At 53.2% G+C, this 14588-nt stretch overlaps 7 protein-coding genes across 7 annotated transcripts; 4 read left to right on the forward strand and 3 right to left on the reverse strand.

The window, feature by feature from the left end:
* Window positions 1–747: 747 nt before the first annotated feature.
* On the forward strand, window positions 748–1880 carry AYO21_02953 (hypothetical protein; the record flags this gene model as incomplete). The annotated part of the gene is made up of 3 exons (XM_022652928.1): window positions 748–831; window positions 876–1592; window positions 1647–1880. The coding sequence occupies 3 exons, from the start codon at window positions 748–750 to the stop codon at window positions 1878–1880; spliced, it is 1035 nt and encodes a 344-aa protein (XP_022514622.1).
* A 2086-nt stretch (window positions 1881–3966) lies between these two features.
* Window positions 3967–5672, reverse strand: AYO21_02954 (hypothetical protein; the record flags this gene model as incomplete). Its single annotated transcript, XM_022652929.1, has 3 exons — window positions 3967–4496; window positions 4548–5303; window positions 5357–5672. 3 exons carry the CDS (start codon window positions 5670–5672, stop codon window positions 3967–3969), a joined length of 1602 nt encoding a protein of 533 aa, XP_022514623.1.
* A 539-nt stretch (window positions 5673–6211) lies between these two features.
* On the forward strand, window positions 6212–7293 carry AYO21_02955 (hypothetical protein; the record flags this gene model as incomplete). Its single annotated transcript, XM_022652930.1, has 3 exons — window positions 6212–6405; window positions 6507–6944; window positions 6999–7293. 3 exons carry the CDS (start codon window positions 6212–6214, stop codon window positions 7291–7293), a joined length of 927 nt encoding a protein of 308 aa, XP_022514624.1.
* Window positions 7294–7602: 309 nt separating this feature from the next.
* Window positions 7603–9119, reverse strand: AYO21_02956 (hypothetical protein; the record flags this gene model as incomplete). Its single annotated transcript, XM_022652931.1, has 5 exons — window positions 7603–7850; window positions 7970–8552; window positions 8613–8909; window positions 8974–9011; window positions 9083–9119. 5 exons carry the CDS (start codon window positions 9117–9119, stop codon window positions 7603–7605), a joined length of 1203 nt encoding a protein of 400 aa, XP_022514625.1.
* Window positions 9120–9626: 507 nt separating this feature from the next.
* AYO21_02957 (hypothetical protein) lies at window positions 9627–10238 on the forward strand (the record flags this gene model as incomplete). The annotated part of the gene is made up of 1 exon (XM_022652932.1): window positions 9627–10238. One exon carries the CDS (start codon window positions 9627–9629, stop codon window positions 10236–10238), a length of 612 nt encoding a protein of 203 aa, XP_022514626.1.
* A 494-nt stretch (window positions 10239–10732) lies between these two features.
* On the forward strand, window positions 10733–11593 carry AYO21_02958 (hypothetical protein; the record flags this gene model as incomplete). Its single annotated transcript, XM_022652933.1, has 1 exon — window positions 10733–11593. One exon carries the CDS (start codon window positions 10733–10735, stop codon window positions 11591–11593), a length of 861 nt encoding a protein of 286 aa, XP_022514627.1.
* A 499-nt stretch (window positions 11594–12092) lies between these two features.
* On the reverse strand, window positions 12093–12878 carry AYO21_02959 (hypothetical protein; the record flags this gene model as incomplete). The annotated part of the gene is made up of 1 exon (XM_022652934.1): window positions 12093–12878. The coding sequence occupies one exon, from the start codon at window positions 12876–12878 to the stop codon at window positions 12093–12095; it is 786 nt and encodes a 261-aa protein (XP_022514628.1).
* Between the last annotated feature and the right edge of the window lie 1710 nt (window positions 12879–14588).

Raw genomic sequence — 14588 nt, forward strand, 5'->3', positions numbered from 1 at the left:
AGAGCTGCGCAACGAAGCACAATTTATCCATTCATTCACCCATGTGCAGGAGCCCCGTCCATCCTGGTTGCAGTGGTCTCGTAGTATCTATCCTGCAGGGCGCTTGAGCCGGCATCAACGGGGATTCCCTAGCCACCCGCCAGGCAGTGTGTAGGGGTTGGTATCGCCAATGAGAGGGAATAGAGACAGGTGGAAGGAATATTGGCACATGGTTTATGCATGAGCGGATAGGGCCAATAGGCGAGTGGCCATAACGTGCCCTGAAAACCTGATAAGCTGCGGACATGGCAGCTAATACTCGGGACAATCGGAGTGGTTGACGAGTAGTGAGCAGTGGGCAGTAAAAGTAGACAGTAGTGAGTAGTAAATAGTGAGTAATTATGTAGTGAGTGGTATGTAAGTACGTACCTAGGTAAGGAGTGGTGAACACTGAGGATTGGGTGGGCGGTGGATGGATAGTGGGTGGCATGACATGCGGCACAGTCGCCCGCCATCTCTACTTGTTCGACCTGCACAAGTCCCGCCCAAGTCCCTCACTTCCCCGGCACTTTCTCATAGAGCCTAACCTCAACCAAACTGGCATATCTTGGTGTCTGGTCAAAGTGGTTTTCCTCGGTGACTTCAGTTACATTTCCCATCTCAGCCCACCCCGATCCCACTCCCCACTCGGAACTTCCTTGGTCTCCAGTGCCAGGAATTTGTCGCACACTCGCCTCAACCCCAGAAATTCAAGTTGTGGTAGGCAGCATGGCGACCGGGCAAAGCGACCGAGAAGCATCCATCTCTTCAGAGGGAAATCTCTTGGTCGATCACGATTATAGAGTACGGAAGGTAAGATCCCTTGCACAAACGTGGCTTGCTAACAGCTGCGCCAGGACGATCAGTCGGATGCGGATTCCGGGTTTGATGGAGGGCCACAATCGTTACTCAGCGAGAGTGTCCGATCGTCAGTGTACAACTACCGATACGAAAATGGGCGCACGTACCACTCATATCGCGAAGGTGCTTACTATCTGCCCAACGACGAAGAGGAGCAAGATCGACTTGATCTGCTCCACCACATCTGCAAAATGCTGCTGGGCGGGGAGCTGTTCACCGCGCCCCTCCCTAGCGATCCACATCGTATCCTCGACGTCGGCACCGGCACAGGTATATGGGCCGTTGAGATCGCCGACCAGTTCCCCAGCGCCCAGGTGATAGGAACGGATCTGAGTCCTATACAGCCGCCCTGGGTGCCACCGAATCTACAGTTCTACGTCGACGATGCAGAAGCGGACTGGACGTGGGCGGAGAACGAGAAGTTTGATTTTATCCACGCCCGCGGTCTGTGCGGTGGCATCGGGGACTGGCCACGGTTCTATGCGCAGGCTTTTAGGAATCTCAAGCCCGGAGGCTGGATTGAGCTGCAAGAACATGCCGTGAACTTCTTCAGCGATGATGGCGGCTTGGAGCGTGCAACCGCGTGCGTCTCGGCCATCGCACAACTACAACAGGCCAGCGACAGGGTCGGGAAGCCACTGAATGTGGCTCACCTCCACAAACGCTGGATGCTTCAAGCCGGGTTCCAGGATGTGGAGGAAGTCGTGAAGAAGGTGAGTGCAACGACCCCAGCCACGTAAGTAGTCGCCGTTTCTGAGTCACTACAGGTTCCCATAGGGCCCTGGGCGAAGGATCGAAAGTTGAAAGAGATCGGAGTCCTCTATCGAATACAGATGCTCCAATCAGTGCCCTCGTTCATGCTGGCCTATTACAAGCGGGTCTTGCACCACAGCGACGAAGTCACCGAGACTGCCATGGCCGAGGTGAAGGAGGAGTTTGTAGACCGCAGACTCCATCTTTACCAGCGATGGTACTTTGTCAAGGGCCGGAAGCCGGGATAACCAACTATATCACATCCATGTCTGGCCGTTGAATCGAGTGGGTAAACAACATGTATGAATATTCCTCCATGTTACCATAGATGGGCGGATATTTCGATATTTTAGCGACAGTATTGCTCTTGTTTCACCTCTGTCCCTCTTCTTCTTCTTCCAGCTGCACCCTTCTTGTCCTCACACTTTCACGCGGAAACTAGGCTACCGAACCAGAGGGCGAGGTTCGTATTCACATTTCAGCTGCACATCGACCAAGAGATCTAACCCTGCCTTTTGCCTCCCGTGTTCACTCGAGTTAGGAAGATGTCCACTCTCGTCCATCGCCATAACGGGACTTTTGTGCAACTTAAGAATCTAAGGATTTAATTGCACTTTCCCAACCTGGTCTTGGTTTTAGGATGAGAGTTCCAGCGGTGAAACAAGCCGAGGTGTTCAACATCTAACTTTTGTGCTCAGTGCCGCCGCAGTACGGGTCCGCGACAAGGTCTTGGAAATCGGCGTCACATGGCCGGCTTCGATCGAGGGTCTGGATTTGTCTCGTGTTGAGGAGCTAGAAGCTTGTTCACCGAAGACACGAACTCACCATGATAACTCACGAATAGTATCTACCGACGGATTGGCGAGATGTGTTCAAATACGATATGGATGTCCTAGGGATCCGCGCATCACGAATACCTGTCCAGGCAGAATCCATCCTCGACTTCCGTGTTCGAAGTTACGAGGTTCTAAGTCTGAGAATTGTCTTCTACGTCAGTGAGACCCGTACTGTCCAAGGTCGGTACGCAGATAGCAATGCATGCTATTCGGACGACAACCTACTACGGATCTCACCTTTGCACACGAGACAGGACCTTGCCAGCTTGTGGAAAGGTTAAGCATTTTACCCTGTTGTACAGCCGGGCTCGCGACGTTACATCTACCTATCGCAACATCAAGTCCAGCTGGAGCAAACCAGGTCTGTCTCCCTTTAACCCCGACATAGTGCTTCGAGACACACAGAAGGCGCCATCCGAATTAAATTCGAGGCCCGTTATCACATGAGCACAGCCTCAAGCGTGACTTTGAATTTTACTCTGCTCTACTCATGTTGCTGGACTATATTCCGGACGAGGGAAGTATTACTGCGCTCTCCAGAGCCCTTCCGCCGACCATGGGCTATTCCTTCGGCTTACGAGCCTGCCGCCAGTGAAGCCTAGAATACATGCTTTCCATAAAGTATTTGGCTGTTGAAACGGTTAGGTCAGAAGAGAATGATACAAACACTATGTAGATCGAACAGGCTCCTCCTCTTTGCACTCTCGTACGAGTTCTACAAAAATGTGCCTCATAAATACTTATGTAAGTCTTTTGGAGGATTTACCGGCCTGAAAGCAGCCCAGATACGCTGCACTATCTCATTGTTGAACAAAAGACGAGGTGAGATTCCTGGAATATTCAACCCAGAAATTCGAAACGAACCTCAAATCATACCAAATTCTGGGGAAGCCTTTAGCAAGCTAAGCGTGATCACCTTATGTATGGATTGACGCGTGTTTACATAGACAAACAGAGCACCGCTGGAGTCAGCGAAGCGATCACTTCCATACATCGATGATATTAAGGTGCAGAATACTGTTATGTTTATCTCCACGACGTCAACAAAGATACGGACCGCCGCCAATGTCTATGCCAATACCGCCATCCAGTGGGCGGAGTTTGTCGCATACTTGATATAATGCGACCACGCCGTTGAATATCAATTTTAGCTGGGTATGTCGACTGGATGAACAAAGGGCCGGGATTGGGATTTTGGGACGTGTTGGAGTTTAGTCTGACGGGTGGGTGACGGGTAAAAACCAAACTTAATGATACACGAAGCATTCATTGCGAGGAGCTGTGTATTTACGGATATTGAGCTCAGTACACCGAGGGTGTGCTTTACAAAGGTGACCTGTATTAATGCACGCATTATGTCCTGTCATTATCATATCTTTGTCCAACGCGTTTCCGTCTTCTCCAGAGTGCACTCTCTAATATCCTCACCGCTGCCGATACAAGTCTTTATATCCTCCCCCAACCTCGGTTTCAGATGCCTCAAAACTAGGTTAGTTTATCAAAGCAACTTCCAAAGGGATTTGAACCATCCTTTGGCAGTATGGTCCTGAGGCATCTGCCGTTCAAGGCATCGTGGAGATGTCCATGCCACGTTCTGGTCTTGGAGTCCTGCTAAGTCTCGAGGTACTGCATCTTTGATTCCGTTGCGTATACGACTCAGCTCACGATTTTCAGTGATTCTACTATCCTCTGAGTCGAGCCATGTTCGCAGCAACCTGAGCTCTCCTTCTGTGCATGTGTCTTCTGCCATGGTATAGCGGGCTCTGGGTTCGCCACACGACTCGATTGTCCATCGAATCATATGGTCAACTTGCTCACATTTGCACACGGTGAGACAGAGAGGGACGTTGACCACGTTCTTGGCGAGCAGCATTCGCACTGAGAAGTGCAACACCTCGTTTGAAGTAATAGTGTTGGCTTGAACTGCCGGTGTTTGAATGCCTTCGCCGTCCCAGAAGTCACGTCGTGGCTCTCGCACATGGCGTCCGCCCGCCCAGTGTATGTTAGCCATGGAATCTTCAAGGGTAGCTATCCATATCGTCAGTGGCAGTTTGCAAAAATTCTCTACCCTCGTATTACCTTCTGGACGCTGCATATCAAGATTGACGCCCCATGTCCATGGGAGTCTGGGTCTGGATCGCGATGTCACAGGATTCAAATTCTCGAACGCGTTAGGTTGTCCTTCTCTCGCGTTCCCGGGTGAGATCCACAGACCGCTGACGTCGAAATTGAGGAAGTCTTTCAATTGATCCATCATCCAGACAAGAGCGAAATGAGCTAAGGCTCCATCTCTTCTTCCACCGCCGACATCACCATGATAACCAAGGAACCAGCATTGTTTAAGAGTCTGATTTGCGTGAGCGGACCGCCAAAGAATAGGCCGAAAGTGACGGCGATACTCGTGAAGGGCAATTGCCTGAAATGCGTAGTCGATTTTTGGGCACAGCTCTGAATTGACAAATTTCAAATGCTGCGGTGGAGGTTGAGAAAATATAGCCAGCCTAGGTATCCCAATGGATGCAACAGTATCCCAAACTGCGCATGCCCGGATATGGATATCGTTGCGCAGTAGATTTTTGCTAATAAAATTGTTCTTGTATTGCGCAAAAGTTGATCCAGGTGTCAGCGGTCGGGTCTCTGTCGCCCATCTTGTAAAGAGGTTAGGCAGGCTCAACAAGCCAGCTTTCTTGAGTAACCCGATATCATTTATCAGTTGAGCTATACAGCGGACTGTAAAAGCGCCACGTGAGTAACCGAAAAGGTAGATCTCATCATCAGGGTGAGAATAGTTGTGACATATAAAGCTGTACGCTTCGCGGATGGCTTCGTTGATCCCTCCGCGGGGTCAGCATTCCATGATACAATTCAGAGACGAGACGATAGCAGACCTTCTCCCGTGGCTTCAACGAACTTCTTGTTCCAGAACTGCCGTTTCTCCGGGTCGGTTCCAAGGCCTGGCTGATAGTACACGACCTGAGGTACCCCATGTAGGTCGACTGGTGTGATACACCGCGAGATGCGAGAGACATTGCTCAATGGACCCTCGAGGATTTCATTCTTTCCAGTACCGTCACAGCAAACAATGATCTTTTTCTTCTGACCGTTAGGTAAAGCATTTTGCCCGACTCCCGGCTGGTTGTTAGTTGAAGGTATCGGAGCGGGTGGTGAATCACCGGACTCAATGCGCTCGCTGGCGGCCGCCATGGCTGATAGGGTGTCTTGTTCTGGTGTGCAATTTCATTGATCCTCCCCCAACGCTGTGTCTTCAAAATAGGAATTCACAAAGACGGGGCGAGAAAACGGTGCGGGACGCAATGCGCGAGTCTCCGCGTTTATTGCCTCGCCGGGAGCGGGGCATTCGGTTTGAGGTGCACAAAGGAAGGTGGTCTTGAGGGGGGTGTACGTGTACCAATTATATCGAATCTCTAAGCGCTAATGCGCGTCTTCTCTGCAAATTCATGATCTCCAGGCATGAGATCTTGCGGCCGTGTGTGGCCAGGGAGGTCGGTACACATGTAGCTACGAATGCAAAAGTACCCCTCCACGGAACATCTTGGAGTGTTCGATTTCGCAAGGCTGGCGCGCTCCTGTATTGCCAAGCCGGGGCCAAGGCGTCAAATTTATCCTGACCGTTCCTTCCACCTTCTTGTTCTCGTCCGGATAGTGCTGCATAGGTTCTCTCCGTACAGCAAGGACTTCTAAGAAAGATATAAACCAAGCACATCCACTCGGCAATCTTGACCATGGCAATCATAGTTCCGCACTGGAGTAGCAACAAGGCCATGTCCCCGTTCGTTTGGGCGTGCGCCTGGCTTGAATGCCCGGGCGTCGCGAGTGACTGGTACGGCGGCGCGATTCATGTCAATGCAGGGGAATCCACCCAAGCCGCCATCAACGCCGCTCATCCTGGACAGTTGATTCTCGTCGCTGCGGGAACGTACCCGAAATAGCTGACAGTCACCACCGACGGCCTCCAGCTGATGGGCAAGGGAGCCATCCTGGTACCTCCCGGCTCTTATGTGCACAACACCTGTTCAGGCCTGGCCGGTCCCGATACAGAAGCTGGTATCTGTGTGCCGGGCAGAATGTCCAGCTTGCTGAGTTTGTCGTGGAGCACAGGAGGGTCATCTCGGTCGGCCGTCCCGTTCAGGACGTGGTTGTGACGGGGTTCGAAGTCCGCGGGTTCTCTGGGCTGAATATCGCCGTGGTGGGTGGCCAGGACGTCCATGTGAAGGGGAATACACTCTACGACGGCGCGCAGTATGGGTGCTTGACGGTGGGTTCAACGAGTAGCCATATTGAGAGCAACACCGTGGCGTCATCCTGCGCTATGGGTGATGACCTGCTCTTCATCGCCATCTGCATGCACGACCCGTCCGACCTGCACGTCACCAAGAACCACGTCGCCGACTACTCTGTCGGACTGTGCGTGCAGACCGACGGCGCCGACGTGTCGAGCAACGACGTCACGAACGCGTGATTTGTGGACCCGGGCGTCACGGGCGCACGCGTTGTCGGCAACCGCGTCAGCGACGGCAACCCGCTCTGCGCGAGCGTGCCGGGTGGTGCGCTGGTCGGCATCGCCCTCCTCGGCGCTTTTGACCAGGTCCATGCAAACCTCGTCGAGGGCCTTACGACCGGCGGAACCAACGGCAGCGCCGTGGGCATCGCCATCCTGAACGACCCCGTGACAGGGCTCGAGTCGGCAAACAACACCGTGACAGGCAACGTCCTTCGTGGGAATGATGTCGACATCTTCGTCGACACCCCAGGTCAAGGTGTCGAGGGGAATCAGTGCTCGACACCGGCTGAACTGTGCAGTTAGCACCCACAAGGAAGAACAGAGCAAAACGGGAGGTGACTTGTCGAGAAATGCTGGGAGGAAACAAGAAGATGAATTTGTTCAATCCAGGAAATAGGCCATTTTCAATACTCCGCGATATAGCTATCTATATCTCAATAGGTAGTGCATATGGGTCCATTTTTTTTAATCCTCCGCCTCTGTCTCCAACCTTGACTTGCCTTACCTTGTGACGGGGTCGCACCGGCTCCCAGTCAACCCTGACCTTCCTCACCTGACGTAGAGATTCACCCGAAGTTGGAAGGAATAAAATCCCGAGAAGCAAGAACCAAATCACTTCGCCTGTGAAGTCGGCTTGATCCCCAACCTCATGATGGGACTGTTGTGGAAGTTTGCGTGGTCGTGGAACGCGTCCGTCTGGGTCTTGGAGACGTCGACCTCGGTCCTGCCCCGGCTGATGACGTCGGCGTCGTACTCGTCGACGGCCTCGGCGAGCGTGGCCGCGCCGTTCTTGACCTTGATCATGGCCGCGACGAACTTTTGGCTGTCGCAGATGGCGTTGTTGGCGCCTTGGCCGCGGTCTGGCCGTTTGCTTTATGGTTAGCCACATACGAAATGAATGGATATTCTTGGACGCAATGGGAGATGGCATGATATCGAAGGATGAGTAAGCAAGCAAGGGGATTATAAGATCGCTTACGAAACGTCATGCTATGAGCCGCGTCGCCTGCAAGGGTGACTCTTCCTCCACGGTTGTCCCAGCCTGAGTCGGGAGGGCCCCAGATCCTCAAGGGGACCACCTTAGCCTGAGTACCATTGGGGATCCATTCCACAGCCGACTTGAACGGGTCGGCCCAGTCGTCCATACGCTTCTTTAGCTCGTCGACCATGTTTATGTCGGTGGATGCGTCCGGCGCGCTCTTGTTCTCCTTGGCCCACGTCGCGAGGATGTAGAAGACCCAGGTCTCGGGCCTCTCTAAGTCCGGCTTGTCGAGCACAAAGATGCCAATGTACATGGACTTTGGATGCACGGCGACATCCACGATGGGGTGCATCATTTTGTCCATCTTGACGGCCTGTTCCGCCGTGTAGCGAAACGGGAAGTTGAGGAACGTGTAGGGCAAGACCACCGAGGTCCCCTTGTCGCCCAGCATCCAGCGTCGAACCCATGAGCCGCCCCCATCACAGCCGACCAGGACAGAGCCCGATTCTGAGGTCCCGTCGTGGAAATGGGCGATGACTCCGTTGTCGCTTAGCTCGATGTCTGTGAGGGTTTTACCGAACTAGGAAACAGGTGAGTACGCTGACGTGGGCTACCGAGACGGATGCGGTCAACGGTATACCTTGACATTCACCCCTTTTGACCAAATAGTCCTTGTCTTTTGGATGTTCAACCTTCGTACCCCCGGGAATGGAGGTTGCACTATGGTAGCGCCCGTCTGTCCATCCCGTATGATGACACTTTCAAAGCCGGCAGCTTTAGTGTCGAGACCGGGATCTGGCTGGCATTCCGATAGACGATTGTAGAGTTCGTCTGGGAGAAGCTGTGCGAGTAGAGGATGGCTCCACGCGATGGTCACCCCCCAGTTTCGATCGCGTGGTTCGCTCTCCTTGTCCACAACAACGTAGTCGATCCCGTTCTGCCATTCCCGACTCAGTCTTGTCCCAATAAAGGCAATTTACTCCATTGCATCGCGCACGTACCTTTTCAAGGCCTTGAGCAAGGGCCAAGCCTGACAGGCCTGTATTTCTCCTTTTCGTTAGAGGCTCGCGCTTACAGATATTCCCTTGCAAGAAGATGCATAAAACGTACCGGCACCCACTATGATGACTTTCAGTGGTGGACTCATTTTGGCTGGCGTAGAGCAAGTGCGAGAGTTTGATAGTTACTCGGTAAGGAGGGGGAGTCCGCGGGGAGGTAAAGAGAGGCCAACTGCGGAATGGGTGCGCAGTTCTGACTGGTTGCTTGTCGCTGAATCGACCTTCTCTTCTGCTTCCAATGGGATTTGGGGCGCACAGTATTGTTTTTAAACGTCACTCAATTCACCTTCATCTCTGCCTCGAAAATATCCTAGCAAAGAGCTATCTCGGTGGATAATGTCAGCCGCAGCGGTCTCCGTAAAAGCGACGCTGGCCAGAATCCACGCGACCCATCGAACTCAAAATTGACCCTGGAGGCCCCAAACTACCGCAACAGGTCAAGCTGCTCTCAAGCTTCAGCCTCAGCCGTTCCATGGTGCGGTTGGTAGATCTGCCGCCTGAAAGTGTTATGTGCTGGTCATCATTCCTACAGACACAACTGACCCCTCATCAGATATTTTCTGACGCCTCCCATTTCCTCTACTAGGCCTTCAAAGATGGCGATCATCGAACTAGCGCACATCACTCTAAAAAAAGGCCTTCAAGCGACAGACCCTGAACTTAAGAAGAACCTGAAGGAGGTCAAAAGAGTGATTGAAGACTACAGCAAACTACAAACTCTTTTCTACACCCAAGTCGACGACCCTTCCGTGCTGTTTGTAGTTGGGGCCTGGAAAAACAAAGACCAGCATCAGCACGGCTTCGATGGATCCCCCCAACAGGCCGAAATCCTCGAACTGATCAAAGACCAAATGAGCATTAACTGGATGCACTACATTGACGTGGACCAATCACGGATTCCACTCGATGCCCCCGTGCTGGCCATCATCAGGGAAAGATTCGCTAAACATGGGGTGGTTAAAACGCAGTTTGACCAGGAATTCGCGTCGCAGACCTCTAGTTTGGGCGGGGCGCGATATGGAGCCATTTCGGCGTGGAATATCCCCAAGGACAATAAAGAGAGAGATGTCAGGGTCAACTTTTCGGGGTGGGAGAGTGCAGAGGAGGCCACAGCAGCGTTTGTCAACACGATCGAGCATGTCACAGGGTTTCGAGCCACACCAACCGAACTGAATTTCTTCTTTGCGAAACGGACCGAGCTGGATTGATATGGGCGCGCAGGTAGTGGTATACCGGGCGCAAACTCGAGGGCGAGCTTTGGATTGGCGGGGTGCTTTGAGTAGGAGCTCCCAGATGTCAGCGGCGTGGTGGACCGGTATTTCTAGTGGTATCTTTGCACTGGCTAGTGATGAGGAATACGATTGCTTCACTCCTCCTCGACTCGGAGCCGCGCAGTTTGAGCCCCTCCTTTCGTCCCCGCCTCCCCACCTTTTGTGTTATTTTTGGACGCCGTTTCAATACCTACTCAAGTACTCCACCACCCAATACGCTACTTGCTTAATACTTGACTCTCTACCGAGTACAGTGTCTGCTGCGTGAGGCCGTGTGGGGTCGGACTATTCTATGCCGGAACGTCAAACAGAACTACTGCTCAACTCCGCATCAGTCTCAATTGAGAGCTGATGAAAGCATCAAGGACATCGGCTTGACCGGCAAGGCTATCTTTCACCTAGATTGACTATCCATCCCTACCGCTACTGTCATGGCCTCGACAGTCACCACCGACAGCACACTGACTGATGCCCTTCGCGACCTGATCTGGGCGAACCACATTCTAGACCACCATGGCGTGGTCGACGCGTACGGACATATCTCGATCCGCCATCCACATGAACCCTCGCAGTACATCATGTGTGGCTACATGGCACCGGCACTGGTGGCCTCGCCCTCGGACTTGATCTACTACCACGTCGCCGACTCCAGCACGGTCGACCCTAACGCGAAGAAGGGATACTCGGAGCGCTTCATCCACGGCGAGATCTACAAGCGATATGCCGGCGTCAACTGCGTCATCCACTCGCACGCCGAGGAAGTTCTGCCCTACGTCGTGAGCATGGGCGTCAAGCTCAAGGCCGTCTACCACATGGCGGGCTTCTTGGGCAGCAAGGGCGTCCGGGTTTTCGACATCGACCCGCTCTACCGGGACGGGGAGCAGCGGGACATGCTGGTGAACAACTCGCGCTTCGGTGCTGCGTTGGCCGACAAGTTCGTGTCCGACCCCGCCCAACAGGCGCCCGAGGAGACTGTGGTCCTGATGCGCCGCCACGGCTTCACTTGCGTGGCCGACAACATCGTCACCGCCGTCTACCGGGCCATCTACACGCGCATCAACGCCGAGGCGCAGACCAAAGCCATGGCCATCGCCAACAACGTGCCAGGCCGCGAAGCGCTCCACGACGAGGGCATGGGAGTCGGGTTCCAGGCGCTCACGGATGAGCAGGGCCAGGAATGCGCCGCCATGAACGAAGCGTTTCAGGACAAGCCATGGAAGCTGTGGGTCAGGACGGTCGAGAGCCAGCCGCTGTACCGGAACGAGTTGAGTAAGACGTCCACGCTCTCATGAGGCTGGACTGAAAGGGGCGTGATGAGAAAATTGCAAGTGGCCCTGAGGGCGAGGAAGGATCACGATAATGAAAAGTGCTCTCTTGCGGTCTTTATGCCACTGACTGGAGGGACGTATTGATGACAGACGTCTGTGAGCCGGGACGGAATACGGGGTCAATGAGGCAACACCGCGATGAAACGTTCCCCTCTCCTTCTTTTTTTTATTTCCAGCATGTCATGTTGCCGAAGGAAAATGCGAATCTTTGTAGTGCTGGTTAAGCAAGCGACGAGGAATGAGGATGGACGGATTAATACCATTAATAGCAATTGATCAGCAGGACCTAATTCTCCCTGCATGCGTAACTTTTCGAGGCCGTTCTTCCTTGCCCCTTCCCAGCAGATACCAAGAGCCCCATTCACTCATCCAGAACGTGGGATAGGAGAGTGTGAAATATTAACAATGATTGGAAAGCACAGTCCCTGTAACCGAAGCAGCTCTCCTCGAATTCTCAAGTCTCTTAGACCTCAACGCCAGCGACCCACGCAATCCCCGCCCGCACGATGCGCTCCACAACGTCCACCTCGGCCATGGTGCGCGGAGCATATACCATAGCCCACCCTTTATCAACAAACTTGAGCGGGAACCTCAATCCCCAGCCCTTCTCGACGACGGTCTTGGCATCCGCCTCGGACAGCCAGACGTGCAGGCTCCCTTCGGAGGGATGCGCGTGGGCGATCTCCGTGCCTAGGATCTTGTTGTCCTTGGCCTTGGCGTTAAGGGTTTCGAGGGTGGGTTTCGCGTAGATGGCGTCGGTGCTGCCACCTTCGGTCTTGCTAGGGCGGAGGTCCAGGACGGAAGGGTTTTTGGCGGCCAACGAGGCCATCATGGACGACACCCGTTCTTCGACACCCGGGTCCGCCGTGCCGGTCTTGTATGGGATCTGGCGCTGCGGCATGGTGCGGGCCATGATTGACGGTCTGGCGCCCTCCCGCGCCGGGATGGTCGCTGGGTCGAGATACCTGGGCCCCGCGGACGAGAGAGGCGACGGGTCGGAAAGGTCGTCCTTGCCGAACAGCAGCAGGCGGTTCAGACGGAGCTTCGTCATGCGCCAGTACCCGGCCCAGGTGGGCGGGGTGCCTCCCGTGCCGAAGGACTTCCACGCGTGGAAATCGTTCAGCACCCACGCGAGGGACAGCGTCAGCGCGACCGCGGTCGTCGTTGCCGCAGTCTGGCGTGGTCGGGCATTGACCGCGTCGATGAATTTGTGGTACTGCGTTGCGACGGTCGAGGTGATTGACTCCATGACTCGTGTGCGCCGACGAGAGTTAGGTGTGGTGGCTCGTTTCGGGGCCTTGTAACTGTCCAGTTATGTGTACGTGGAACCCGCTCTCAGGTGCAGGTGAGACGGTCTTTCGACAGCTAACGCACAAACGCTCCTAGGAGATGAGATATGTCGGACCTCGATGCAGATCAGATTAAAGCCGTTCCGGGAATTATCGCGATCGGACAACGACGGTGACGGCGATGATGAAGGCGATATCGCAGGTTAGTGGAAGTGATGACCCTCGGAGGTTTGTCCCCCTGAATTGCAATGGTAAGGTAAGTAGGTGGACCGTTTCCCCGCAAAGTATTAATATCTTTCACTAGTGCTGTTCCCTCATTTGGTCTAGCGTTCAGCGCCGCTTTATTTAGCAACATTTTCCTGTCGCACGTCGAGTGGTCCTTCGTTTGACCTTCCTTTTCACCTCCTACTGTGTCCCATGTCTTGGTGGAGGGACACTTGGTAGACGGTGCGGCGAGGCTCGAGAAACAGATCATACTTCCTGTGCTGCGCCATCTGCAGAGGAGCACTTTGCAATTCCGGTGTTTACAAGTCCGTCGTTGAGGCCAACTGTTCCGTTTCGTCATCTGCCCAGGAACAGTCGAGGACATGCAGAGAGAGCTGTCTGCAAGATACAAAATGATTGGAAAGCACACTTGGGGGAAGTCTCAGCTGTTCAAGCATCACGGTCTGTCACGAACCACCAAGTACACCACGCACGTGACAACCCCTTATTATTTAAGCACCGCATGCTCACCGCCTGAGGGAAGCTTCCCTTCCCTCATGCTTCGAGTCTTAGTTAAGATATACTATCCAGGAATACCTATACCTACCTGTTACCTATCACTGCCCTCTGCCTATCCATATTGCTAACACGGCCATACCGAATGGGTTATCGTCCTTAGTCTTCTTTCGCTGATAATGACATTCTAGTCAATCGATCAACCACCAGTCAGAGACACAACTTTGCAGATTGCATGGGATGTCTCATGGTGACTCTAATTTCCAACCTCGCAGTCTAGGCGTGACAATATCCGTCACCATCGTCATCGCCTTCGCCTTCTACAAATTTTTTTCAGCTTTGCAGAACTAATAACCGCCAGAAACACGGACTGTCTTCTGGATTATTGCCAGGCACTCTGCTACGAAAGGACTTGATGTTCCGGATGAGCTTAAGCACGTGCAAAGTCATGGGCTCCTCGATACATCAGTCGTTGAAGGAGTACGGGTCTAATCAATACAATGTTATCGACGACTCAGAGTCAATAGCAGCCTAAGGAAACTCCAGAACCAGATGCCACTCAAGACAGAACGATCCAATCTCTATATGAACCTTAAGTATCACCAATAATGTTATGGATTATTGCCATAGGCTGTAATATATCGGTTCCTCGAAGGACGGGTGATTGGATCTCACTGGCGCGGAGATTTCCCACATTGGCATATATCCCGGCAGCCACGAGTGCAGGACTTTTGTAACGACTGAGGAGCGACGACAAGCAGGCCAACCCGTGCTTTTGAAAGGTTCTGGGGTAACCTAAACTGAGATGGACGATTATCGTAGCTACCAGTAGGTCATATTCCGAACGTATACTCGAAAACGAAAAAGTCGGATCGTGAATGAGGTTAGCCTTGTGATGAATGGGAATGATTACGTTCTGATTCGTGTTACCGGCTCATTCTTTCTGGAAA

The sequence above is a fragment of the Fonsecaea monophora genome (assembly GCF_001642475.1).
Source record: "Fonsecaea monophora strain CBS 269.37 chromosome Unknown Scaff14, whole genome shotgun sequence".
Lineage (NCBI taxonomy): Eukaryota > Fungi > Ascomycota > Eurotiomycetes > Chaetothyriales > Herpotrichiellaceae > Fonsecaea > Fonsecaea monophora.